We start from the raw sequence: 27,894 nt of genomic DNA, 5'->3' as shown, positions 1-27,894 counted from the left end.
TGCAGGTGCTTAGCATGACAGTGACGTCCAGATGACCAGGGGACTTCACCGGTGCCCCCTGGCTAGCTGTCTCCTGAGATGGCTACTCACTTCCTCCTAGGCAGGCTGACCCTCTAAAGGGCCGTCATGGCCACAGGACACCCGGGATCTGTCCACATGAGCAGCTTCTCTTTGCCCCATGGCATGCGTCCTGTTCTCTCCAGTGCCTTGGACTATTGGGCCACCAGGCCATGCTCTTTGGACCACGATCTCTGAGCCAGGCTCCAGCTGGTCTGGCACCCTCTGCTCCTGCACTGCTGGACAGGCCCTCTCCTTCAGTCGGCCAGAGGTGCCTTCATTCATGCAGTCATTAAAGGAAGGTGTTCCTGCTGCTATCTGGAGACTAGGAAGTAAAAAAGAGCTCTTCTTGCCCCAAGATCACACCCTGGCAGACCACACCGTCCCAACACACCAGCATTATGTCTGCAGAAGGCACACGGCCAGGGACACAGGAGGGTACACGTGCACAGCAACACCTCACACAGGTCCAACAGGACAGCCAGGTAGATAAGGCCACCTCTTGGGACACACCCACACCACCCTCCCCAGTTAGATACGTGTGCATAACCAGGCGCACACTGGGCTCCCGCTGGAATGGCCAGGCCGGGTAGCCGAGGCTCGGCTATGAGTACGGGTCTTCGTGGCTGCACACGACGCCCGCGTCCTCTTGGTGCCCGCAGTTGTGCGTGCCCACACCCGCGTGCGCGCACTCGAGGAGGCTGCGCTCGCTGCCCGCGCAGCGCACGTCGTCCAGCAGGATGGGTAGCGTGCGGCCCTCTCCGAACTCCGCACGCTTTGCTGCGCGCACGGCATGTGCGAAGCCCAGCTGGCGACACACAACCTCGGCGGCCTTGGTATCCCAGGCATCGTCGCACACGGTGCCCCAGCGTCCGCCCACGAACACCTCCACGCGTCCTCGGCCGGAGCTCAGTCCTGCGGGTCGCACCAGGCGCACCGCGCCGTTGGAGGGCGTAGGGTCAGCGGTGCTCGGCCGCCCCCGTCGCCGTCCTCCGCCCCTTCGGCCCCCTGGCCGCCGGGTGGGCCTGGCCGGCCGCGGGGTGGGAGTGCGCGGAGCGGCCGTGGGACGGGTCCTGCGGGGCGCCTTGGTGGGCCGTGGGGTGCTCTCTGGAGTTCGGATGAACTCTGAACAGAAGAAGGGCACACGGTCAGTGGGTCCCTCAGCCCGGCTCATCTCCCACCTGGCTGCCTCCAGATGGGAAGGTGGACCTCAGGGAAAGATGTCCTCCGTCTGTCCCCCACTCAGACCCTGAAGATAGGGTGCTTCTGAGGACACTAGGGGTGCTTTCTGGGTCACCCAGGCCCCATGGGGTGCTAGATGCTTCTCCAGCCATTCAGCAACCAATCCCGGGAGCTCGCTGTTTTATGACCGTCTGCCGCTGGGTTCCCACACCCCCAGCCCTGCCCTCCTGGGGGGTACCCATGCTGTAACCTCTGGGCCTCGGATGCAAGCAGTGCTGGGGTAGGATTCTAGGAGCAAGGGACCCTTGTTGCTTCCAGTCCTGGTTTTAGGGTGGGGAAGCTGAAGCCACAGAGGGGCATGGACTTCTGAGGTCTAAAGCAGTAGGTGGCCAGCAGGACAGGAACTGGGCCCATACACAAACCCTAAGGTCAGGGAGACTCTCTCCTCCAGGTTCTGAGGTGCTGGCCTGCCACTGTCACCGAAGGCTGGGTGGGAGCTCTCAGGGTGTGTGGCTGGGCCCACACGGATCACAGCTGGGGATGGAGGGGTCAGAGCAGGAACAGCCACCCTGTCACAGGGCCTGGACACCATAGGTCTTTGGGGGACTGAGGTTGGTGATTCTCTTTGTCCTGAAGGACATGGGACATGTTGGGCCCAGGATGGCCATGGGAATAAACTTCACTCTACATCAGGCACTATACTCTGTCTAGCCCTATCCCCTGCAGGGCCAGTGCCAGGCAGTGGACACTGTCCCCTGTGACAGCCGTCAGAGGAGGGCTGAAACCCCAAATAACACAGTTACTACAGGGAGAATCCTGGGGCCACCAGGGCACATCCCGTTGATCCCACCCCACCTTGGCCAGTTGCACTGTGAAATCCATGGGGTGGGGGAGGGGTGCTGAGAAAGAACTTCTTGGAACCAGGACAAGTGCAGGCCAGGCCCAAGCACCATGACATGAGCAAGGTGCCGCCCCCCCCCCCGCCCCGCCCCGCCCCAGCACCAGCTCTGCTCCACGCACTCCTCTGCTCCATCCAGACTCTCCCCAGGCCCAGCCTCTCTGCCCCCTGCCCCTCAGCTCTCCTTCCTTTTCTCTACAGTTCAGGAACCGCTACCCCCACCCAGTCCCACACTGACCTGGGCAGGTCCCCACAGGATCCAGAACACACTTCTGTATTAAACGGCTTCTCTGTTCTAGCCAGGACAGGGCCTGGTCTGACTTCCTCCTGGTCTCAGCACCCAGCACAGAGTGGGCGACTGAAGCAAGTGACTGAAGGCCTGCCACGCTCAAAGCCACCTGCTGCTGGGACCCCTGAGCTCTGCCCTCCTGCAGTTGCCTCTGCCCAGGCGCCCTGCTCTGCCTTCCTGCTCCCCGCCTGGCCGGCACTGGCACCCTGCTGGCAGCCCCTGCTAGTCCCTTGGGCTGCACAGTGGTTCTTGCAATTCTTTTTTTTTTTTTTTTTTTTTTATTGTTGGTCGTTTAGTTGCCAGCAGTTTCAAAGTGTAATCTGAGAAGGCAAGGCCACACCTGCCTCTCTCTGTATCCCTCCACGGCATGGGCAAAGCACATATCATCCGTGGCTGGATGGAAAGCGGAAGGTCTGGTAATGGGGGGCCTCTGTTTCTACCCAGCTAGGACCTGGTGGTAGCCCCTCCAGCAGAACAGCCTTTCTCACAGCCCCAGGCCCCTCAAACCACAGAGGATTGCTCATCCCACTGTCCCTCCTCACCAAGCAGTCAAAGGGAACCATCTTGGAAAGCCCAGCCAAACACCCCACCCCAGCCTCCCCTGCTCACACACAGGTGTCCTCTCTGTGTCCTCCTAGTGGACTTTGAGCCTATCTTGCCTGGCACAGCTGTTCCTCCCCTTGCTGTGCCCTTCCTGAGGCTGCAGCCCCTCGGACCACCTGCCCATAGCCTAGGGTCTGGTCTAAGGAGTGTGGCCAGTCCAACAGACCCACTCTAAAGTTCCTTCCACTTTACCTGTGGAAGTATGCCAGGCAAGCTGCTAGGCAGAGGGACCAAGGAGGGGCCTCTAGGTCCCACTAAGGGCCCCCAGCATCTGACTTGGGGGTCTGCGGGGTGCAAGCTGCAGGAGCTTCCCTCCCCCACAGAGAACCATCGATGGGCACTTACTTTCTTTGGGCACAAAGGGGATGAGGCGGCTCCTCACCTTCACCTGGGTGGGATGGATCTGACACTTGCCGGGTGGCGCTCGTCTGCCAACAACACACAGGAGGTCATGAGGTCCCACCCTGGTACCCTGGTAACTCGCCTTAAGTGTGTCCACCTGACACCAGCCCTTCTCGTGGGTGGTGGCAGGGAGGGCAAGGGCTATGCAGGTGTGGACAGGAATAGCAGTAAATGGTGATCAGTTATTGAGAACCTACTGTGTGCCCTGCAGGACCCTGGCACTCTCTGTGCCCCCAGGATTCTAAGGGCCCAGCCTCAGGACACAGGCACCAAGGTAGCCCACTGGTGCCTGCTCAGTCTCTACCTGCAGAGCACTAGGTAGTGCCAGAGGCTCCCCCTCTCTGAGCCACTTTGGAGTCAGAGGTGGCCCCCACGCCTCATCCCCCACTGGTGGAATGCCAGACTCTTTTCTCCCCACCCCGCCACTCTGACTCCTGTTACTGGCCCCATCCTTGCCTTCTACCCTGGCCCTCCAACCCCCAGACTTCGAGGATGGTCTCTCCGGCCTCTGGAGTCTGGATTTCTGGTGGTGCCCAGCCTGGCCAAGGAACCTGGGAAAGGTCAAGGCTAAGGAGTAAAGCAGGGAGGAGGAGGGAAGAAGCCTGAACGGGAGCCCAGGGCCGGGGCTGCAGAGAACAGCAAGAGAGCCATGTGCCAGGGTCGCCAGGGTATGAATGGGTCTCCTTTTACATCCTTCAGGGGCACAAGGAAGGAACGGAATTCCATTTTAATTAGTTTTTGGCTGTTGATCTGTGATTCTTTGAATGGTGCCGGCCCTGTATTCTTTGAAGGGTACCGACCCCATTCCCAGAGTGCCCCACGTGGGCCCAGGACTTCAATAGGGTCCCATCAGCACCGGGTGGGAAGCAGCCACGTGAGGGGCCTCCAGACAGGCTTGGCAGAAGAAGGCACACAGGCTTCTCCCCCAGAGCTGAGGAGATGCAACTGGCACACACGCTCTCTTCGCCTCTCTTCTGGAAGCCGGAGGAGCCGCAGGGCTTCCCTCCAGGTCATGTCCACACACTTCAGTCAGGCCCAGCTGGGCTTTTGTTCTTTGAGGAAATTATATTTTAAAATCTGTTACACAAAAGGATGGGAGTAAGCCCAAAAAATGCCACCGTTGTTATGTCTGGGCACGGTGAGGTGACGTGACCCCACCCCCTCCACTACTGGTTCTTCATTTTCCAAATGTTCAGTGCCGGACCCCTCTGGAGTCCGCGTGGCTGCAATGAAATACATTTAGCCAGCCCAGTGCGGACAGAGGTGCACACCTGAAATCTCAGAAACTAGGGAGGCTGGGGCAGGAGGATTCCGAGTTCAACCCCGTCCTGGGTAACTTAGCAAAAATAAAAAAAAAAGGCTGGGAATGTAGCCAAGTGGTAGAGACCCCGGGTTCAATCCCCAGAAGCAAACAACAACAGCCACAAAACATAGATTCCAAGAGAGAAAAATGGAAGGGCCAGGGGTCAGGGAGGAAGGGAGGAATCTACCACCTGGGATCTTCCTAACCCTGAAGCCCGGAGCTGGGGAAGCTGCTGGGTCTCTTCCCTCTCCCTCCACAGGGACAGTGAGCCAACAGAGAGAGGGTGTTGCAAAAAACCGGCGACATGTGGCAGGAATTAGACACTCAATATATGTGATATTTCCTCAGAGAAGCATTCTCCTAAAAAAAAAAAAAAAATGGAAATAACCTTAATTCCAAGGAATTGGTAAGACAGTTATGGCTCAGTGACTCAGCAGAAAATGACCAGCCATTAGAAACCATCCTTTTGAGGTTGATGTCGCAACGTGGAAACGCTTACACAGAGTAGGGAACAAATGAGCGAAGAAGAATGTAAAGTTTGATGTGATCCAAGTGCGGGGACATAAATCCTGGCACCACAAGATGGATGTGACCTCAGGGAGAGGAGAACACAGGGATGAGAGGAGGATTGCTATGTTTTCCTTGATTAAAAAAAAAAAAAAAAGTTATGTCATTAAATAATATATTTGTGAGATGCTGTCACAGACCAGAGACCAGAAGCTAAGGAGACAAGATGACTAGATGTAATTTGGGATCTTGGACTAGAAAAGGGACACAAGAGAACAACTGGAAAAATCCCTTAAAAAGCCGACAGAGTTTAACTAGTGGTGATGTGCCAAGGTCAGTTCACTAATGGTGTACACGTTCACGTTCAAAGACCACCTAAGAGGTAGTGGGGTGCACTGCACCCTGGGTATGCAGGAAACTCTGCCACCTCCTTGTAGCTCTAAAAGGACTCCAAATTTTAAAAAGTATTGTTTAGGTGCACCGGGTGTTTCGGGACTTTCCCCTACCAGTATGTCTCAGAGTTTGGGGTAACTAAACACATCAGGGTTCCCCCAGGGTCTGCCAAACACCCACAGATTCTTGGAGTGCAGCCTTGGGCCTGGTGGGGAAGGGGGTGAGCATGCGTGGTGTCACTCCAGGTATTGGATACAAGTACAGACAGCAGGGAGCAGGGGAGAAGCAGCATGGGTGAGGCACTGGCTTCAGTTCTCAGCACCACATATAAAAAAGAAAACAAAGGTCGACAACTAAAAATAAAACTTTAAAAAAATGCCACAGTCTTTGCTCTGTGCCATTCCTGGGGCCTGAGCTGACTTGTTGGGGTGAAAAGACACATCTAGTCCAGGAGATGTGGACTGGATCCAGGAGATGTGGACCAGACAGACAGGTGGGGCACAGTCCTACAGCTGGGAGACTCCAAGTCTGGGTGATAAGAACGGAGAAAGACTAGCAGGCCTGGAGGGGCAAGTAGGTTGGGGAGGACGCCTGGAGGTAGTGAGATCCAAGGCCCTGTGGCCAGCACAATGAAGCTTAGAGGTTAGGGCAGGACTCTCAAGCCAGTCACCTGGACCCAGCTCCAGTTCTTGCCCCTCTGGGACACTGGCACATGACTTTGTACTCATTTCTGCCCCATAAAATGGGCAGCTGAAGCCAGGTGTGGTGGCCCACGCCTGTAATCCCAGCAACTTGGGAGGCTGAGGCAGGAGGATTGCAAGTTAGCAGGCCAACAATTTAGTGAGACCCTGTCTCAAAATTAAAACAAATTTTAAAAAGCTCAATGGTAGAGCATCCCTGGTTTCAATCCCCAGTGTCACAGCGGGTGGGGGGAAGCAGTGGAGAATCATACCTAGAACTGAAGCCGATAGAGAGAGAGAGAGTTGGAATGGGGTGGTCAGGGAGGGTGCTTGGAGAGCCCCAGCAAGTTCTAGTCAGTAGCTCCAGGAGAAAGGCCAGGGTCAGATGGGGACAGGAGGTCAGGGGAGGCATCTCAGAGGCAAGCAGGAGTTTGGAGGATGTGGGAGATGGAGCAACCTAGGGAACAAGGAACGAGGGACATGCTAGACAGAAGGAAAGACACAGGAGAGGTCAGGCAAGGTCACTACACTCACAGGCCCCAAACCTTATCTCCCCACTCCCCACGACCTGAAGAGAGCCGCACTCTGGCGGGCAGAACTTTGAATCCTGGATCTGCACCTCCCGGTGGTGGGAGCTTGATTCATCAGGTCTCTCTGGGAATCAGTCTTTTCATCTGAAAGATGGGGATATGAATTCTCCCCACGTTGGGAGTGGGGGAAAGTCAGAGGAGTGAGACGGTAGGTGCTCGGTCTGCACCTTGCAGGGACTCACCGGGAGGGGTCGATGACCTTGTAGATGACCCCATGTGCAGCCGTGGCACTTGGCACGCCCGTGGACATGAAGTACAGCTCCCCTTTGGAAAGAAGATGGCAGGTGGGCGGACAGCTAGAGTAATGTGGGCCAGCCCCACCCACCCCCAGCAGCCTCAGGTTGGAGACTGACCCCAGCCTCAGCAGACCTCGAGGGGAGCACTCCAGGGCAGCTTCTTGGTCCAGCCCCCAGAACTGGAAACTGAGGCTGGGAGAGGTGTCCAGATGTGGCCATGGGCACTGTCCCTGAGCCATCAGTCACCCTGCCTGCCCCCACTTCCCACACAGATCTCTGCTCCTGCTCCTTCCTGGTGGCTTGTCCCCCCACCCCCAGCCCTGGCCGGATTGAAGCCCAGCACCACACATCTCTGGGCATGGATAAGGCCCTGGAACAGCTCCCCACACGATGGCCTCCCAGGTGACCTGCGGGCACATGTGGCTCCCCAAGCCTCAGCTTCCCCATCTTTAAAATGGACAAGCTCACAGGGCTGCTACGGAGAGCAGAGAGCGAGAACCAAGTAGTGGCTGTTACTGTTGTCACCTGGAGAGACCTGGGAGCAGGCACCTCCCCGGCAGGGCAGAATGCACTGGGTTAGGAATCTAGTGTGAGCCCCCAGGGTCACCCGGAAGCCCTCTGTCTGGGAACTCTGTGATGGCCCACCCCCATCCTCCCCTCCAGCTCTCAGGTACAGTGAAAATGTACAGATCTGAGTTCTGAGCACCACGGAGCTCACTCTCAGGTGACATTAGTCCTCCTGTTCCCCGACCATCCTACCCTAATTCCTGCAGCCAGGCCCACTGGGGCCCAGGAAATGGGCTTCATTATTGCCATCTTGCAAATGAGGAAACAGGCTCAGCAAGGTCCAAGTCACATGGTTAAGCCAGACCCAGAGCGCAACAAGTCTGCTGTCCCAACCCCATACCAATGTAGGATCCACGGTGACTAGGAAACCTGACACAAGCCCCCCATGGCCCAATGTGACAATTCAGTTGCACTAAGACCTCTGTTCTTGTAAGAGCATAGCAGAGAGCTCCTCCAGGCCTGGGGGGTGGGGTGGGGGCATCCCCAAGGAGAGGCTGAGACAGAGAAAAGCATGTCACAGGAGACAGGGGCAGTCAGGGAGGGCGCATGGGGGCAGGGTCAGCAAGCAAGGGCAAGAAACCCTGGGGATTCTGCAAAGGGGGAGACCCTTGAGGGGTAACTTGTGTAAGGGGTGGACCCAGCTGTGACAGGAGCAATAGCCCACCAGGGAAGTGGGGATAAGGGGCATAGGTCCACATGGGGAGGATGCCACCTGCAGGAATAGGGTCACCCTGGCAAGATGTCCTTTCAGGAGTCCATAAGGGAAGCCACAGGTTTGCAATGTCATCTCAGGCCATCCACCTCCCTCTGGCCTCTCTCTGGACAGAGACTCTGGGGGCAGCCCCTGTCCCTCTGTCTGTGCAGCCCTCACCCTGACACTCCAGCTCCTTGTAGGTCAAGGCTCCCTGCACATCCCCAGCCTGAATGCCCTTCCCCTGTGTCTTCGTCTGGCTGACCAACCCAAGGCCCTGCTCTGCCCACAGTGCCCGCCCGCCCTTGTTACTGGGTGTGAAGAGTCAGTCTCATTCCCCGTAAGTAAAGTGACAGGGTTAGACCAGGCAGACTCCGGGGCTGTGAGCAGGCTCTTGGACCACGTGCACACACAGGGACCCTTCTCATGCTGCCAGGCCCTCCGAGGGCCATACCGCCCTCTTGATCTCTGTGGTGTGGACTGTCCCTGGCAGATACTGGGCCAGCAGGCGTCCTCGTTTGTAATTTTCAAGTGTCAGGAAAACTAGAAAGGGGGGAGCAGAGCCAGGAGCTCTGCTAAGGTCACTCTCTAGTAGTGGGAGAGACTGGCTGACACTGGACCTGGAGCTGGCCCTGGGCTCCTGGCTCGCGGGTGCCTCCTCCTGGTTTTCTATCTCAGTGCCACTCAGAGGGCTGAGGCAGGGCCCCAGGGGACCGCACCTTCCTCCAGGCCCTGCATCTTTGGGGGAGAGGGAGGTGGGGAGGGAGGCTCCCCTGCTTCTGAAATACGTTAACCCCCTACTGACCAAAAGAAAGGGCTTTCAGGGGCCCAGGGGCCTCTCAGGGGCTGGAGCTGCCCTTTTGGAAATTCAGATGTGATGGGGGGATGGGGGAGGTTGGTTCAACAAAGGTTTCCCAGACTCCCTGGGGGCTCTGGCACTGGGCCTTGCAGGGACACACCTCCAAAGCACCCCCCCAACTGCGTTGCCTAGAAACCCCTACAAAGCATCCACCAGGGCCTGCTGGGGGCCCCTGGCCTTTTGTTGTGGCATAGTCAAGGGGTCCAAGGACAAAGGCAGGAGACTGGAGCAGGATCCAGTCTCCATGGCCCTTCTTCTTCCCCTCCCCCTCTGTCCCTGCTTTGAAAACACAAGTGCCTCAATGTGGGACCAGCTAACAGGCAGGAGGGCTGCCGTCTGTCCACCCACTGTGAAATTCCAGTGCGGCTTCACTGAATGGTCCAAGTGCATTTGCCATGAAGAACCAAGGGCCCTGCAGTTCTCTGGGGAGACACTTTCCCTCCGCACTCCAGATCCTGCCTGCAGACCCAACCCCTGTTAGCACAGGCCTCCCCACAGCCCGCGCTGGATGGGAACAGGGAAGACGGACATTTCTCCCTTTTTCCAGATGAGAAAGTGAATATGCCTTAGGAACTGAATGCCTCCCTCCCAAGCACGCAGGTCATTTCAGGCCGAGACCCGACCCCTCACAATACAGCCAGGAGCCCTGGGAGGGGGAAACCAGTCCCAGGCCCAGTCAGTCTGGACCAGGGGGAGGTCCACGAAAGCTCACCCGCCTCATCCTCTGCAAAAGAGATGATGTGTGGGTAGTAGTTGTTAATGAGGCCTGGGAATGCGCAGGTCTGGCCTCGGCCCATGCAAATCTCACTGTACCGCCACTGGCCGGTCCCTGGGTTTTCTCGGAGGGACATCAGACGCCTAGAGAGGAAGATGAGGTCTGAGGTCATGGCTGGTATGGTGTACGAGGAACACACCATCTATTCATCAACTCCTCCACCCATCCGATCATCTATCCATCCACCCATCTGTCCGCCTGTCTGCTCATCCATGCAACCAGGACCATTGTCATTGGCAGGATCCAGTGCAAAAGGCATGCAGGGTCTCTTGTTCAAAAATTATTAAAAATTTCAGGAGAGTGATGAGAGAGCAGTAAGCGAAGTGTGGGCCCTTCTGTGCAGGGCCCTGCAGCCGCACAGGTTGTGTGTCTGTGAAGTGGGCTAGGTGTGATCTTCACTGAGCATCTGCCAGAGGGACCCCGGATGAACAAGATCAGCTTGGTTCCTGCCTGTCAGTTCAGTGCAGTCTCTGGCCAGGTGAAGACACAGTATCTCTGAGAGCTGACGTCCACCACAGCTGCCCCAAGGTGTATGCATCCTTTGGCACTGCCTGTACTTCAGACAGCAGGCGGTTGGCCATCTTGGGAACATGCTCATCTTGTGCCGACTCCCTCTTCTGCTTCTCCAGCACCTAGGCATACTTCCAGCCCCTGCTCCGACATTGCCTCCTCTGTGAGGCCCTCCCTGACTGCACCTGCTCTGCGCTCCCAGCACTGGGCACAGGCTCTCTGAGGTTGCAGTGTGGGTGTGTCCCTGGCTTGGATGCAAGATGCTCTTCATCTCAGTTGCCTTGACCCTGGCGTAATGCCTGACCCATCAGGGGGGCTTGGGAATGTGGACAAAATGAATTGAATGTCTGAGACCAGGAGACTTGGGAGAGAAAGAACTGGTGGCAAAAATAAAAGCTCCAGGGGCTGGGGATGTGGCTCAAGCAGTAGTGCGCTCGCCTGGCATGCATGGGGCCCGGCTTCGATCCTCAGCACCACATACCAACAAAGATGTTGTGTCTGCCGAGAACTAAAAAATAAAAATATTAAAAAATATTCTCTCTCTCTCTCTCTCTCTCTCTCTCTCTCTCTCTCAAAAAATAAATAAATAAATAAAAAATAAATAAAAGCTCCATCTAGGAAGCTTTTTCTAGGTGGAAAGCTGGGTGACCAAGGAAGGGAGTCCCCAAGAACTGGGAGAATGATCCAGTATCCAGAGGCACAGGGCTGGGTACTTTCTCAGCTCCCGACTGAGCCTAAGTCAGCAACCTTCTAGAGGCAAGAAGTCCCCTGCCAGCCTTGGGCTCTGAATCTCCTCCCCGGGCACCTACTCGGCTATTCTCCCCAGAATGGGAATTAGGGGCATCGTATGTCTGTGAGTATGAACTAACTTCCAAGTGCTGTGTATGTCCTAGTAGATTCTGTCCTGAGGACCCCCTGAGATGGTGGGCACTACTGTTAACTGCTTTTTGTAGGTGAGAAAACTGAAGCACAAAGAGGTAAAGTAACTGGCTCAAGGTCAACTCCAGTGAGCAGAAGGATCCGAACCAGGCATCTCAGGTGCACTTTTAAGCCTCAGCATGCCAGGCTGTATGTCATCCTGGTCCTCTCTGACTCTCAGTTTTCTCCTCTGTACAATGGGACAACAAGTCGTAAGTGTCCAAGCTCCACAGAGGACAGAGTCTGGTTCCCAGCAGGCCTAGGAGGTGTGCTCTCCTCTTCTAAAATGCACCTGGATGTGACTCATGCCCTGTCCCCCGCACCCACGCACACACCTATTAAGTCTCAGTGGTGGGAATAGAGGAGGGAGGCTCCATGGGCCACAATGGTCAGGCCTGGACAGCAGACTTAGCTCCCCCTCTCCTCAGCAGGGTCACTTTGGATGGGCCACTGCCCTCTGTGGCTTCAGTTTCCCAGCCTGTGCAAGGGGCTTGGGGACCAATGCTCTCTGCAGGCCTGGCTGGGGTGGGCTGGGTAAGGCTCTAGGCGCTCCCATTCTGTGCAGGGATGGGTCCTGTCTTCCCCAGGAGGAAGGTGGCCCTGGGGATAGAGGGCTTGCTGGTGTTCTGTCCCTGACTATCAGAAGCACTTGTAGCTCAAAACGCAGGAGTTTCAGGAGAGAGGGAAAGACCAGGTCCTGGCCCTTAAGCCCATGGTCTGCCAAGCCATGACCTGGGCCTTCTGGCCGGCTCCAGGCCCTGTCAGGAGAGCAGGAGCAGATTTCCTAAGGGGTGACTCTCAACTTCCCCCCTGAGGAAGAGACCTGTTGGCCCACACCCACAGGAGGCTCCTGTCAGTGTGAGTGTGCATCTGTGTACACACTCACACGTACCCACACACTCACACACACACTTCATCACAGTCCAGGGAGCAGAGGCCCTAACCACGAGTACTCAGGGCTGTGGGCCACCTACCCGCTCATGAAATCCCCGAAAATGTAGAGGCCATTCAGGTTGGGGTACTCACAGCCCCGGTACACATAGCCCCCTGTGACCGACTTGCCCATCTTGTGCGGGTAGGCAAAGATCGGCAGGATGTCATCTGCAGAAGGGGAAAGAGCCCGGGGTGAACATGTGGCAGCCTGTTCAACTGCCAGGTCTGTCCCCAGCCCGAGGCCTGTGAAAAGGGGACTGGGGACAAAGGTCAGCAAGAGACAGGGGTCATGAGGTCAGCCAGAGGGCCCCTGATGGCAGGTGGGAAGGAGAGAGGTGCTCACGGGACTGCCTGGGAGCGGGGAGATTTGCAGGGGCCCAGGGCCAGAGGGAAGCAAGAGGAAAGAGGGCTGGAGGGAGGGCACGGGAGGTTCCAGTGGGGACAGGAGGTCTCCTTGCACAATTCGCAGAGGGTGGGGTGCAGGGACCGGTCCAAAATGAAGAGGTGCCTGGGAAGGGTCCTGGGTGCGGCCCCGCAGGAGCCCCAGTCTTGGGCAGCCGAGGGGAGGGTTGGGCGAATCGGGATTCGGGGTCCCGGGAGCGGGCTCACCCAGGGAGGCGTTGGCGCACAGCTTGCGGTCGTAGCACTCGAAGCCCTCGCGGGCGCGCCAGCCATAGTTGCGGCCGCGCTCCACCAGGTCCACCTCCTCGAACTTGTTCTGGCCCACGTCACCGCAGAACAGGCGCCCGCGGCCCGCGCCCATCGCCGGGTCGCCGCGGTCGAAGGAGCAGCGCCACATGTTGCGCACGCCCAGGGCGTAGACCTCTGGCCGCGCGGCCGGGTCGCCCACGAACGGGTTGTCGGGCGGGATGCGGTAGAGCGGGCCGCGCTCGTTGCGGTTCACGTCGATGCGCAGCACCTTGCCCAGCAGCGCCGACCTGCGGACGGGCGAGAGGTCAGGGTGTCATAGCGCACCATCCCCAGGACGCTGAGCAACGGGGCCCGGTGCAGGGTGAGCCCCGGCTATGTGGCAGAAACCCCGGTGCGGTGCTCCTCAGCTACTGGCAGCTGGACAACCTCGTGCATCCTTTCAACTGGGTGCCAAGCCCTGTCCAGAGCATTGGACCTAAAGTCATCTATTGTCCCACTTCATGACCACAAGGAAACTTTTAGGTTAAGTACTTTATGATCTAGTTCTACAGACGGCAGCTAAGCTCAAAAAAAGTCAGATAAAGTGCCCCCCTGCCACCCGGATAATCAATGGTAGGGCAGAGATCCAGCCCAGACGGCTGGCCCAGAACCCCAAGCCCTTTTCCAGACCCTCTATGGAAGCCCAGTGTCCTCAGTAGTGACAGAGGGTTCTGCTCTGCCCTCCTGTTTACAGGGTTGTGCTAGCCAGTGAGGATTACACTAGAAAGTGACTCATATTTAGTTTTTTTTTTCCAGGACCCAGCCCAGTGATCCCACCTAGTAGGTGACATCAAGTGTTGAGTCAGTGATCAAAGTCATATGTGTCAAGCAGAAAGCGTAGGGAGGGCTGGGAGAAGGTGGGAGCTGCCAGCAGCTCTAACCTTTGTGCAGCTCTGGGGGGCAGGGGGAGGAGTAGCTTTTGGTTCCACTGGTCACATGACAAAAATCACATGGAAAAACCTGTGCTGTGCTTGGAGATGGTGTGGAGGGGAGCAGGCCTCTCACCTGGTTTCTTTCTTTCTTTTTTTTAAATTAGTTGTTCAAAACATTACAAAGTTCTTGACATATCATATTTCATACATTTGATTCAAGCGGATTATGAACTCCCATTTTTACCCTATATACATAATGCAGGTTCACATCGGTTACACATCCACTTTTTTACCTACCGCCATACTAGTGTATGTTGTATTCTGCTGCCTTTCCTAACCTCTACTATCCCCCCTCGCCTTCCCTCCCTTCCCTTCTTCTCTCCCTACCCCATCTACTGTAATCTGCCCTCTCTGTATTGGTGGACTCCCTCCCTCCAGGCTGCCTTTCAAGGCAGGGCTGGCGTCCTTTGCCCAGTTGACACAACTGTGTGTGCCGTCATTCCCACAAGAATTAGCACCCAAGTGTTCCCCCATCAATAGAGACACCTCACAGGTGTCATGCTAATAGTGACAAAACACTCCCCCAGCAATGCCAGGGTCCCCACCACAGGCCTCCCAGCTTTCCCAGCAGCTCCTTCCACGTGCCCTGGGCTGCTCACACCCTGAGCCACAACAGGCATCATGCCTCAGGATGCGAGTGGGCAAAAACCGCATAGCAGCAAAACAATGTTTTTAAGTCCCATCCAATTATCCACAAATCCTTAATTTCTATTTTCTCAACTTCATCTCTGAACACATTGCAAACTGAGAAAGCTCGGATGATTCTTACACTGTCACATGTGAAAGCGTAAGTCACAAATTGTGAGCACTTTAATTACAGTAATCAATATCACCCTTTTTATTTTGACTTCCTGGGCTAAGGGAGGTTTTGTCATTTTGGCTAAGGAAATGGAAGAGGCAGGCCAGAGACTCCTTAACATTCTCGTTTACATGCACAAGTGTGTACACCCGCGTGTGTGCATGCATAAAGAGGCACGAGGATAGGCCATTTGCTCAAGCCAGCAGGTGGGTAAATGAGGCCGAGATTATACTTCCGAATTTGGGTCTTTGTGAGTGACCCTGGGGCAGAAAACCCACCTGTCCATAAAGACCCTGCTCTGATCCATCTGGGGAGCACCCCACACCTTCCTCCAGCAGGGCCCTGTTCAGGGCTGGGCTGACCTTCCCAGAGGGTCACTGATGTCACTTATCAGGCACCTGTGAGAAACAGGCTCTGGGCAATTGTAAACTGAGGAGCCTCCCATGGAGATGATTATCATTCCCCTGTAATTGATGGGAACCAGTGACTGCCTGGGATCCCCAGCTAGCTGCAGGCTGAGCTGGTTCCCAGACCCTTCCCTACTCATCGAAGCTGCTTGGCTAAGAAAGACACTTCTGGCTCCAAAAGAGTGCCAGAAGCCCCGGAGTGCCCCCCAAGGTACCAGACAACTAGAAGCCGAACATACTTGTTTTGGGCATTTCCAAACTTTCCGAAGGGGTCTCCAGCCATCCCGCCATCTCCGGTAAAGATGTACAGGTACCCATCGTCCCCAAAGAGCAGCTGACCCCCATTGTGGTTGGCAGCTGGTTCTTCAATCTCCAGGATTATCCTAAAGGAAGATAAACCCCCAACAAGGAAAACTCAGCCTTCAACACATAAACAAACAAACAAACAAAAACAAGATCACAACAATGAACCCTCCTCTCTGTTGGATGTCATTTCACAATGGAGAAAAGAATGTTGTTGTTGTTTTCTGATACTGGGGATTGAACTCAGGGGTGCTCTATCACCAAGCCACATCCCAGCCCTTTTATGTTATTTTATTTTATTTTTATTTTGAGACAGAGTCTTGCCGGGACTGTTCCTGAATTTGCGATCTTTCTTTTTTTTTTTTTAAAGAGAGTGAGAGAGGAGAGAGAGAGAGAGAGAATTTTTAATATTTTATTTATTTTTTTAGTTCTCGGCGGACACAACATCTTTGTTGGTATGTGGTGCTGAGGATTGAACCCGGGCCGCACACATGCCAGGTGAGCGCGCTACCGCCTGAGCCACATTCCCAGCCCCAATTTGCGATCTTTCTACCTCAGTCTCCTAAATCACTGTGATTACAGGTGAGTGCCACATGCCCAGCTGGAAAAGACCTTTTATATCCTTTGTAACAAGTGATTTTCACAAGGACCTGGTAAACAGGTTGAGCTGGGATAATTTACTCCACATGTCAAGGAGGACCTGGAGGCTCGGAGAGGTTGAGCGACTGGCCCAAAGTCTCATAGCCCGTAGGTAGCAGAGCTGGGACTAGAACTCAAATCTTTGAGTTCTGGTTCAGTGTTTTGTTCTGTTTTCTACTGCTCTCTATGCTAGCATCTGCCCTACTATAATTATGTGAAACTGTCCACCTGACCACTGGTTCAACTGGTTTCTCCATCGTCCTAACTTCCCCACCCTGCCTTGGGGACCCACTGACTGCCAATGCAGGGAACTTCCCACTATGCCCCAGCCAGCCAGCTTCAGGTCAGGGTCTGCTGCTGGGGAGCAGAAGGCAGGAGGGAGAAGCCAGGTCTCTGACCTCTGGCTCCACCTCCAAAAACAGCAGGTGCAGAGCCAGCAACAGTGGTGGCTAACACTGACTGAGGGCAGACACACCTGCCCAAACACCTTCTCCCCTTTGTTCCTCCTGTCCCAGAGCGGCATTAGCTTGTTATAGCCACTAATCTCAGGAAACTGATCCTTCCTCTGGTCCTCTTCCAGCCCTCTCAGCGCCTGGGTAGCCAATTCTCTGTGTAAATTCCCTCCTGCCAGGTGTGGTGGTGCACACCTGTAATCCCAGATACTCAGGAGGCTGAGGCAGGAGGATCACAAGTTGAAGGCCAGCCTGGCAACTTAGGGAGACTGCCGCAGTCTTGGCTGGGCACAGAATCACGAGCCACTCAAGCAGGAACAAAACTTTATTTTGAAAAAGCCGCCCGCCGCCGGCAAGCCAAACCTGGTCCTCCCACGCGGGCGTCCGCCGGAACCGCGCGCCTCCCGGAACCAGGAGCCCGGACCTCCCCCGGAATTTCCTCCTACTATCTTTCCCCAACCAATGGGAACTCTCCAGCAGTCCGGTAACTTGAGTCCTGTAGCAGGCCAAGGTGAACAGCAGGAGCCCAATTTGCATATGAATGTAAATCTTAGCATAATAATACCTCAGTGGTTAGCTGGGTCACTTTACAACCAAAGGTGCCATTTATATTTTGTTTGTGGCTCCTAGCAGGAGACCCTGTCTCAAAATAAAAAGGACTGAGGTGAAACTCACTGGTAGAGCTCTCATCTAACAGGTATGAGGCCCCGGGTTCAATCCCCAGGACTGAAAAAATTATCCTCCAGTTGAGCCGGGTGTGGTGGCGCATGCCTGTAATCCCAGTGGCTTGGGAGGCTGAGTCAGGAGGATCACGAGTTCAAAGCCAGCCTCAGCAATGGCAAGGCTCTGAGCAACTCAGTAAGACCCTGTCTCTAAATAAAATACAAAAAAAGGGGCTGGGGATATGATTTAGCGGTTGAGTGCCCCTGAGTTCAATCCCTGGTATCCAAATCATCATCATCATCATCATCATCATCCTCCTCCTCCTCCTCCTCCTCCAATTGAAATAAACTTAAGATATTCTAACTCTCCAGGATTGGCTACTCACTCGCTAAACTCTCATTAATACAGATAAGAAAAACCAGGATACAGAAAGGCGAAGTCACTTGGACCCTGGATTTGAGTCCTTCAGAGCCGGGGCTGGAAGCCTTTGCACTGTGACACCAATGCACAGCAGGAGGTGAGCAATACAGGACCCAGCACCAGGGCCTCCTGCGGAGCACAGCTCAGACTGCAGGATCCACCTTCCATCGGGTCCCAGCCCCAGATAAGGAGACTGACAGCCGCCGGGCACAGAGGCACATACCTGTGATCCCAGTGGTTCTGGGGGCTGAGGCAGGAGGATGGTAAATTCAAAGGCAGCCTCAGCCATGATGAGGTGCTAAGCAACTAAAATAAAAGACAAGCTTTGTAATGTTGTGAACAACCAATAAAAATTGAAAAAAATAAAATAAAATAAAATAAAAGACAAAATAGGGCTGGGGATGTGGCTCAGTGGTCGAGGGCCCCTGAGTTCAATCTCCAGTATCCCCCAAAATAAATAAATGAAGAGACTGCAGTCAGCTTGGGCAAAGATGACTGCTTTTCCTGACCTGCCTTCGGCCAGCCAGCCACACCTATATCCCCCTCTAAATGAGTTCAGGCTTGAACAATGACGTCTCCAGAAGACCCTTAATGAACCCTCACTCTTAAATATGTTCCTCTGTACATTCTGGGTTCCAATTTAAGTTTTGTCAGGAACCATTTTTTAAGTCACTGTTGAAGGTACTTTCATTCTACCCTTCCATCTTCCCTTTGTCAGGTTCATATGATAAATAATCTTTCATGGAGAAGTAGTTGCATAGGTTCACATAAGATTGTGAGAATCATGTTTTCTCTTTTTGATCCAGCTGCCAGGAAGCTCATAGTCAAAATTAATGCTGGAGCCAGGCATGACGGTCACATCCATAACGTCAGCTGCTCTAGAGACTGAAGCAGGAGGATCATAAGTTTGAGGCCAGCCTCAGTAACTGAGTGAAGCCCTAAGCAATGTAGCAAGACCCTGTCTCAAAAAAAAAAAAAAAAAAAAAATTAAACAAAAGGGAGGAGGGCTGGGGATGTGGTTCAGTGGTTAAGTGCCCTGGGTTCAATCTCTGGTACCAAAAACAAACACAGAAACAAAATTAGTGCTGTACGGCAAGAGCCCCATTAGCTCACCAAGACAGCCTGTCTGGTGTCACTCGTCCTTTCTCCATGTTTAATGTCAAGATGTTTCAGTTTGATCAAATATACAACGTGATGTTACTTGCCTGTTTGCCCTCTGACCCAGGGCTGACCCTCCCCTTCCCTGCGTCTGCAAACTACACTTCCCATGTTCCTTTGCTGGCTGAAATGGTTCAGCCAATGGGCAGTACTTCGGGAGACTGGAGTGGGGAGGACACCCCTCTCTGTTTCAGGTAGGGTCCTGGCAGTAACTGCACCTCCTTTCTGGGTCTGGTTGATCTGCCCAGGCCCAACATGGTGCCAGCTGTCACTGGGTGGCCCCAGCCCCAGGGCTCCTGGGCTCCGGGAAGCCCCCCTTCCCACTTTGTCCAGCTCTAGGGGTGGAGGCAGCTCCCCCACTTGCAGCTCAGAGTGGCCTCCCTTCCTGCGGTTGCCCTTTCATTGTCCTAACCCCTGTGCAACTATTTTCCAGTATCAGATTCTACCTGTTGGGTCTCTGATACGGGGCTATTTCCCCATTGTACCCAGGCTGGCAAGTGAGCCCCTGGGGCAGGCCAGCTCAACCCCAATTTGACAACCAGCTGGAGCATATATAAGGCACAGGGAGCCATCTGTGTAGGCCTTGAGGACCTGGGGGTGGGAATGGGTGGGAGCTGGAGGAAGGAAGTTTCCTGGAGCAGAGGATGCCCTGGGGGGGACACGGAGGCCAGAGCAGGGTTCCTGCTGAAATGCTTCCTAGAAGTGTGACCTGAAAGGTCACTTGACCTCTTTGAACCTCCACTTCCTCATCTGAAAAATGGGACCAACAACACGAACTACTTGGGTTTTAAGAGAACCACATGAAAGCAACCATCCCGAGTGTCTGGAGAGTTGGGGGAGAGATGACCGGCCTTGGAGGCCAGATGGAGGGGTCAGGAAACGGTTCCATTGAACGTCTGGTTTCCAGAAGCGGCCCTCCCCAGGCCCCAGGGCACGTACTTCAGTGCCCCACCAAGGGATTTAAACATGCTGGGGTTTAAATGTGTGGGTCTTTAGTAACCGCCTGGTGAGGCGCTCACACCAGGGCATGTGCGCACACCCCGCATGGCAGCCCAGCTCCCACCCTCGGTGGCCCCAGGGAAATACCTCTCGGAGCCATGATCCACGACGTTCTCATCGTCCTCGGAGACCCTGAACTCGCTGATGCGGATCCACTCGTGGAAGTCGACCCCCACGGAGTAGTAGACGTAGAGCTTGCGGTTGCGCCAGGAGTCGGGGTGGAAGGCGATGCCCAGGAAGCCCCTTTCGTCGCCCTCCCAGGGCGAGGTGAGCACGGCACGGCTGATGTTGAGGAATGGCTTCTCCAGGCGCGAGCGGTCGGCCAGGTAGGCCCACACCAGCCCCACCTGCTCGGCCACAAAGAAGCGGTGGGTGCCGTCCCGGGCATGGACCATGGCCACCGGGTTGCGCAGCCCATTGGCCACCTCCTCCAGGCACAGCTGCAGGCAGCCCTTGGCATCGGCCGCCACTCGGCCCAGGTTCAAGTTGAGGTTCTCGTTGACCAGTAGGCGTGGGAAGCAGTAGTCCGTGTCATCCAGGGACAGGTAGCGGCAGAACTTGGCTCGGTTCCCTTCCAGGGCCCAGAGCTCGCGGTCGGGCGAGAGGTGGCGGAAGAGGCCCCGGCACGTCTGCCACATGTCCAGGCAGTAGTCCTCGCAGAGCCCCGGCACCGTCCTCAGGGGTGTGGAGGGGTCCTCGGCGTCATAGAGGTGGGCTGCATAGGGCGAGCATTCCTGCAGAGACAGGCAGGGCTCAGGGGTGCTGTGTGGGGACACCAGTCAGCTGTGTGCCCCCGGGGCACAGCCTCAGTCTGCAGACCCACAAAGGGCGGTCGAGGCCCTCTATTACCACCTGTAGCCTCAACTCCAGCAGCAACTTTGGCCTCATTTCCCTTCCCCTGCGCTCTTGTCCCTGTGCCTTGGTGCGCCTGCTGGAACAAATCCTGACACCGTCCCTTCTGCTACTTACTACCTGCTGCCACACAGAGGCTGCTGGGGGCACCGCTGGGTTGCAGCACTTCAGGGCTGACTCTTCACATCCTGTATCCACCCCTAGATCTGGTCGACTACCCCCTCCCTTTGTGACCCTATTCAAGGGCCATCTCCTCAGATCTTCTCTGATCACCCAGTCCACCCCCATCCCATTACTTCCTGGCCTTTGACCTTGCTTTAAATCAAACAAAAATCAGAGGATGCAAGTTAGAGGCCAACCTGAGCAACTTAGACCCTGTCTCAAGATCAAAACCAAAAAGGGCTGGTGATATAGCTTAGTGGTAGAGCCCCCCGGGTTCCATCCCCAGCATCTCAAACAAAAGGAACATGACCTGAGATTATAATAAAAATTAATTGGTTCCTTGTTTATTGCCTGTCTTCTTCTTCAGAACAAGGGTTCTGGATGGTTACTATTGTCCCCAGAACTTGATAGAGTCCAGCACATAGTGGGCCCATAGGCAATACCTTACCCACCAGCCCTCTGTTGACCTTGATTCACCAGGACAGGCCATGTGTGAGCTCACCTGAGATCTCAAGAGGGAGCTGCTACTGGGGAAACCGAGGCTGAAGGCCACTTGTCATTCAGCACCATGCTTGGGCTAGCAACACAGACCATATTAGGTGTGATCTGAGGTGGGCCCTGCTCTCTCCAGCCCGGTGGTGACTGGCATGGGCAATAAGCAAGTGTGTTGATGAGGCCAGTGCCCACCCCCCCACACCTGGTCCCTCCCTCCTGCCCAGGCACCTCATTCTCAGCTCCTTGATGAGGCCCTGGGGCTGTCCCCACCGCAGCAGCGGCCTGAGCAGCTTTCTATGTGATGAATGAATCCTAAACGCTTGGGCCCCTCCTCAGGCCTTTGGCCTCACAGGTCCTCTTCCCAGCTCTGCCCAGAGCAGAATCCAGAGCCTCATGCCCCCCCACTCAGTACTTCCCCACCAGCGAGACGCATCAGACCTCATCAGGGCCCACGTGGGCACCACTTGAAATGCAGGGCAGTGAATGCCACGGGACAAGCCTCTGGCCACTGGGAGAAGGGCTCTGCCCACCTCCCTGCCTGAACAGTCCCAAAGTGCAGAGTTCGGCTGCTCCGAGGTGGCTCCCAATCACATTTGGCAGTATCCTGCTCACAATTGCGTCCTTGCCTGTCTCTGACCCTGCCATGCCATCTCCTGCTTCCTGGGTCCCCTAACCCTACTAAGACAAAGGGCGCAGAAGCTGTGGCTTGGCTCTGCTCTCTGGGAACCCTGGCCAAGGCAGCAAACCTGAGCAGCCTCTTCCCTGCACCACACCTCCAGCGCCCACCCTGCCCCAAACCCAAGAGCCACGGGGGGGGGGGGGAGGTAGCCTGGCTCTCCCTGATCTGGCTCTGCCTCGGCTCCTGCTCCTGCCCACCTTTCTCTTCCCCACAGCCCTGCCACACGGCAGTCTGCTCTGCACCTCAGGACAGCTGCCCCTGGCCGCGCACCCTTCCCTCCCCGCCTCTCTGGCAGGTCGCATTCTCCATATCCTTAAATAATACAGATGAACTATCAGGACAAATACCAACAGCTGCTGGGGCTGGGGCCGACGGTGGGCCAGCCCTGTGCAGGGTGCTCTTTGTGAATCTACTTCCCCCCAAAGCAGCAGCAGGGTGTCCTTGTTCTGCATGTCCTTAGATAGATGAGGAAGCTGGGACTCCAGAGGAAGTCACCAGCCCAAGGTCACGTGCCTCAGAGTGTGCTGCACAGACTGGGTTTGAGCAAGTGTGCTGGACTCCACCAACTGGCCCTACCTACCCACCCGCAAGCCCCGGTGCAGAGCCCCGCCACACACACCACAGCCCCTTCCCAGCCTCTGCGTGCAGCGGTGCCCTCAGCAGCCCAGGCTCCGTGGGGACCGCCCTCTGTCCAACCCTGGACCTGACCTGCGTGTTGTAATTATTTATTTCTGAGCCTGACACCTCTCCCCGCGTGAGCTCACCAGCCCAAGGCACGGCCTGACTCAGCTCTGGGCCCCCAGAGGACTCAGGGGATGGGCTTCCTGCGGTGGAGGAGGCCCTAACAGCCACAGACGTCCTCCCCACCCACAGGGGAACCAGGCTGGCTTCCAACAGGAGGCCTCTGGGGGCAGCGGGTGACTGGCTGACCTCGCAGCTATGTTTTCAAGCTCCAGTCCAGGGGCCACTCACTCCCATCACATGACCATGGCTTCGGTCAGCTTATGGCCTGTCCTTCTGGCCCCTCTACTGCTGTAGGACTGAGTCCCACCTGACAGGACAGGCAGCACCCTGCTGTGCACTTGGAGCCTCTGGTCAGCTGCTGTCCCAGGCCCAAGCAGGGACACCACATCTCACATGTTAACTCTGCCAACAAGAATCCAGGTGGCCAGGGCTAAGGTCTGTGCACTGTAGTGTCTCTCATGGTCCCTGGAGTCTCCTGTGGGTCCGCCAGCAGCTGCAGGTGTCCCGGAGGCTCGGTGTAGTGCACACCTCATTCAGTCTTTGCAGGTCAGCGTCATTGTGACTCCTATTTTGCAGATGAGGAACCGAGGCTAAAAGTAGACATGTTCCAAGAAGTGGCCAAACCTGGGCTCACACCAGAACTCACGCCACCCACCTGGTGCTCTGTCCAGATGATCCAGGAACGTTCCACTCCACAAGTGTCTCCTGGACACACACTGTGCCAGGCACTGTCCTCTGCTCCAGAGACACAGTGGAGGGCAGAACAAACTTCTGCAAGCCAATCTGAGGGCATGCCACTCACCAAGGCTCAGGCAGAGGGACCAAGAGGGCCTAGAGACCTTGGCAGTCACCAGCAAACCCTGGGTCCATGGCTGTTCACTCGCAGCCTGGGTACTTTTACTTACACACAGGGCAAACATGGTGCTCAGAGCAGAGCAGTCAAGAACCAGGAAATAACAAGAAGCGCCGGTGACCACTGCTGGCAGAGAGATGAAGAGGCACCAGGCCTCACAGTCAGTGGCAGAGAGGGTGGAAAGCCATGCCAGCAACCCACCACTCGGTTGCCTGGGCCAGGAAGTGCAGGGCAGACAGCCTGCCACCTCCCCATCCCAAGGTTGCCCCCGCGTAGCCACTGACACTCATGACTCATGGTCCTGAGTCCCGAAGGCATCTTTTTTTTTTTTTTTTTTTTTTTTTAAAGAGAGAGTGAGAGAGGGGAGAGAGAGAGAGAGAGAGAATTTTCATATTTATTTATTTATTTTTTTTAGTTCTCGGCAGACACAACATCTTTGTTGGTATGTGGTGCTGAGGATCGAACCCGGGCTGCACGCATGCCAGGCGAGCGCGCTACCGCTTGAGCCACATCCCCAGCCCCCGAAGGCATCTTATGCCTTCCCACTCTTGAGAAGACAGAGTCTTCGCACACAATGTCCTCTCCGTAGGACGCTCCTCCTCACTCAATTCCACATCTGCCAAACTCCTGTTCATGACGCAAGAACGGACTCACAGTCCTCTCTTACTTTGGCTCTCTCCCAGGGCTGCTGCCAGCCCTGGGCCACTCCCACAACATCTGTTCAGGGCTCCGACACAGCCCCCACTACCTTGTAACCCTGCAGCTTGCAGGAGATACTCTACACTTCTGCCCTCACCTCTCCACCGCCAGCGGTGGCCTGGATGCTCTGCTTGGCTAGGACTTAATTATCTCTTTGCATACCTGTCCATCCCACAGATGGTGGCACCCTCTAGGGGGGGCATCCCAGGACCCAGCACAAAGTCAGGCTCAGGGACAGAGGTAGCATTGGGAGAAGGGCTTTGGAGCCAGAGCACACACTCTCTGTACACTCAAGTGACCGTGGGCATGCTCCTGGGGCCATGTTCTCATCCATGAAAAGGGTAAGGAATTCCAACCTCACGCTTGTCACAAGGAATAAACCAAGATGATACATGTAATTTTCCAGTTAGATGAGCTGGTAACAAGTAACTGAATATTCCCTCCTCCAGGAGGCCTTCCTTCCCTGCCTCTGACACCTTTGTGCTATGCCCTCACGGGTTTTGGTAACCTTGGTGAATCTCTTGCACGTTCTGGTAAGTAGCTGCTGTCTGTCCTGAACTGAACAAGGGGACTTTGAGGCTGTGCCTGCGATTTGCCAACTGCCTCTAGGCCCAGCACCAGCACAGGGCCAAGTCCTTACAGGTCTTGGAACAATCTTCTGAAGGCATGAGTCTGCAGAGGACCTTTGCAGATTTCCATCAGAAACATGAGAGGATGACCTCAGGCACTGGAGAGGGCACCTCAGTTACAGGGGAAGTTAGCACGTGGAAGGCTCATGCCAGCCATGCAGGGGATGCACATGCCATAGCTGGTCTTTCTCCTCCAGAGCACACAGCATCCATGGGAGGTAAGAGCCTCTCTGCCTCCCCAGGACAGATGTGAGGCCTGAATGCAGACTGAAACCTGTAGATAAGATGCCTGGGCCACCTCTCCTGGTGGGAATCTGGAGGTGCTGAATCTGGACACAATCTTGGCTGGCAGAGAGCAGTTCTCCTGCCAGCCATCTCCACAAAACCCAGTCAGGGAAACCATGCCCCAGCCACAGCCGCCCTCTGTAAGCTCACTCCAGACATGAGGTCACTCCAGCCTCAGCTGGAGGTGCTAGCAGACACTCCACCATGGGTTGCTCAAGGCCAGGCAGTCCCAGGAGGTTCCCAAGGAAAAGGAGGGGCCTCCTGCCAACAGACACTACAGGACCGACTTTCCCTTCTTCTTCCTTGGACCTGTCTGCCTCATCTGCCTTGACTGGTCCAGTACATAATAAGTGTTCAATAAACAGGTGTGGAATGAATGTGTGAACTCTGCTATGTGGCCTGGGTGTGGGGAGACCAAGGACCTGATCCCAAGGAGTCACAAGGCTGGGGAGAGAAATACTTGGCCAGACTCTTCAGCTCTTACGATACCCAGCATGGGGGTTCAGCAGAGTCTGGGGCTAGTGGTGGGCCAGGAAGCACTAGAGAAATTTAACTGCATCTCTTGTTTGAGCCACTTAATTTGCATGGCAACCCTGGGGGACAGTTAAGAAATCTGTCCCCATGTTATTTATTATTGTTGTTGTTAACAGTAGTAGTAGTATTAGTAGAGATTGCACCCTGGAGCATATAACTGCTGAGCCACATCTCCAGACCTTTTTAAATATTTTACTTAGAGACAGGGTTTTGCTGAGTTGCTTAGAGTCTCCCTTAGTTGCTGAGGCTGGCATCAAACTTGTGATCCTCCTGCCTCAGCCTCTATAGTGGCTGTGATTACAGGTTTGTGCCACCGCGCCTGGCCCTTTTTTATATATTTTGAGACAGGATCTTTCCAAGTTGCTCAGGCTGGCTTCACTGGAACTTGCCATTCTCTGCCTCAGCCTCCTGAGTCTCTGGGGTTACAGGCATGTACCAACATGCCCAGCTTCTGTCCCCATTTTAAAGATAATGTAACGGAAGTGTGCAGTGGTGATATTCCCAAGGTCACAAAGTCAGAAGGTGGCACAGCCAGGATCAAACCCCAGGACATCAGGTTCCATTAAGCCCTTCTGCCCCTTCCCCCTCGCCTGCCCCCTGCTGGCCGAAGGCTGAAGTACTGCGCTGCGCCCGTGGGATCGCTCCACCCCTGAGCGCTTTCACTGTCACCAGCCTTAGGGCTCCTGGTGACACCCTATTTCCGCATTCAGCCAGACAGCTTTTGCCCACGGGGGGCAATCTCACAGAAGGAAAACAGCTATGACAGTGTGGTGTGGGCAGAAGTCAGCGGGGAGGCGTCACTCAGGTGAGGGCGCCGTCCCAGCGGGAGCACCCAGGTGGGGCCGGAATACACCCAGGGTCCAGGACTCACACCGGCCAGGTCAGGGAGGAGGCAGGGGCTCTTAGACCTCCCGCAGGGCAGGGAGGGGGCCCTCGTAGGGAACAGTGTCCCCTAGACCTTTCAACCACGCCTGGCACCTTGACCACGCCCTCTTCAGAGCCCCTGATCCCCTCGCGCTGCAGCTCAGGGAGCAGGGCTAACGCCTCCGCATCCCGGTACCCACCAGGGCGGGGTTCCTCCAGGTGGGGTACTGCGGGGCAGAAAAGCCCCTAGTCTTGGAGAGAGTAATGACATCACCTGTCCCGTCTGCGGTGGGAGAGGCAACTGAGGCCCGGGGAAGGCTCACGTTACGAAGCTTATGAATGGCAAAGCCGAGAGCTGTCCGGGGATGCCCGGCTCCCCGACCGGTGCCAGACGACTCCCTCTAGGATCCTCGAGTTCCAAAGCCAGGGACCCACTTCTGATCCTCACCCCAGTGATCTCCGCTCAGCGACCGGGCGATCAAGGCCCCCGCGCACGCGCCCGGGTACCGCGTGCCCGCCCAGCCGCCCGCGCCCCGGCCGCCGCGCCCACTCACCTGGCACAGCAGGTCCAGCGCGTAGCCGGCGCACGCGGCCCACACGGGGGCGTCCACGCGGGCCGCCAGGGCGCCGAAGCGGTGGGCCAGCGCTGCATCCTGCTCCGGAGCACAGCAGCCGAAGGCCGAGTACTGCGCGCAGAAGCGCAGCGGCTGCGGCGGCCGGAAGGGCGGCCTGAAGTCCAGGCACTGCGGGTGCGCGGCGACCGGGAGCGCCCGCAACACTAGCAGCACCCGCAGCGCCAGCGGCGCCCCGGCCCCGGCCCACCGCCCCGCCATACCGCCCGGTGCGGCCCGGCCCGGCCCGGCCCGCGGAGGAAGAGGCGGAGGATGGCACCCCCGGCCCGGCGCAGCCCCCGAGCGCCGCCTCCCGCCTCTCCTGCACCCTCCCGGGGCAGCTCGCGGCAAAGATCCGCTCCGCAGACCTCGAGTTTGGGGTCCTCCTCCGCCAGGAGGTCACCTCTGGCCAGGGACACCCTGGCGCGCCGAGCGGACCGTGGCACAGCCTCTGTTCCCGCTCTGCTCGCAGCCCCTTCCTCCAGGCCCGGGAGCCTTTCTGAATTCCACGGCAGTGGCTGGGCCCGGGGGCCGTGTGTGTTTCACGTTTTCTCTTGGGCTCGGCTTCTTCCCCCAGGGGCAGGTTAGCCGGAGGGGCGAAGGGCTCCAGGGCCCAAGCCCAGACTCCTAGA

General features: G+C 56.1%; 1 protein-coding gene across 1 annotated transcript; it reads right to left on the bottom strand.

Moving 5' to 3' along the window:
* Positions 1-179: 179 nt before the first annotated feature.
* HHIPL1 (HHIP like 1) lies at positions 180-27,894 on the bottom strand. Its single transcript, XM_081291997.1, has 9 exons — positions 27,206-27,894; positions 19,943-20,589; positions 15,461-15,604; positions 13,003-13,331; positions 12,435-12,561; positions 9,970-10,115; positions 7,087-7,168; positions 3,375-3,457; positions 180-1,182 (listed from the first exon to the last, which is right to left on the bottom strand). The coding sequence occupies exons 1-9, from the start codon at positions 27,482-27,484 to the stop codon at positions 662-664; spliced, it is 2,358 nt and encodes a 785-aa protein (XP_081148123.1). The 5' UTR covers positions 27,485-27,894; the 3' UTR covers positions 180-661.

This window comes from Spermophilus citellus (genome assembly GCF_964194105.1).
Source record: "Spermophilus citellus genome assembly, chromosome: 4".
In the NCBI taxonomy this organism is placed as follows: domain Eukaryota; kingdom Metazoa; phylum Chordata; class Mammalia; order Rodentia; family Sciuridae; genus Spermophilus; species Spermophilus citellus.
Note: the sequence above shows the minus strand (reverse complement) of the source record. Positions and strands in the feature narration are given on the sequence as shown.

Coding starts and splice junctions, on each gene's coding strand:
- HHIPL1 (XM_081291997.1), bottom strand. CDS start 27,484: ATGGCGGGGCGGTGGGCCGGGGCCGGGGCGCCGCTGGCGCTGCGGGTG. Junction 15,605..19,942: donor GTGGATCATGGCTCCGAGAG/GTATTTCCCTGG, acceptor ATCTTCCTTTAG/GATAATCCTGGAGATTGAAG. Junction 12,562..13,002: donor GTGCGCCAACGCCTCCCTGG/GTGAGCCCGCTC, acceptor CCCCTTCTGCAG/ATGACATCCTGCCGATCTTT.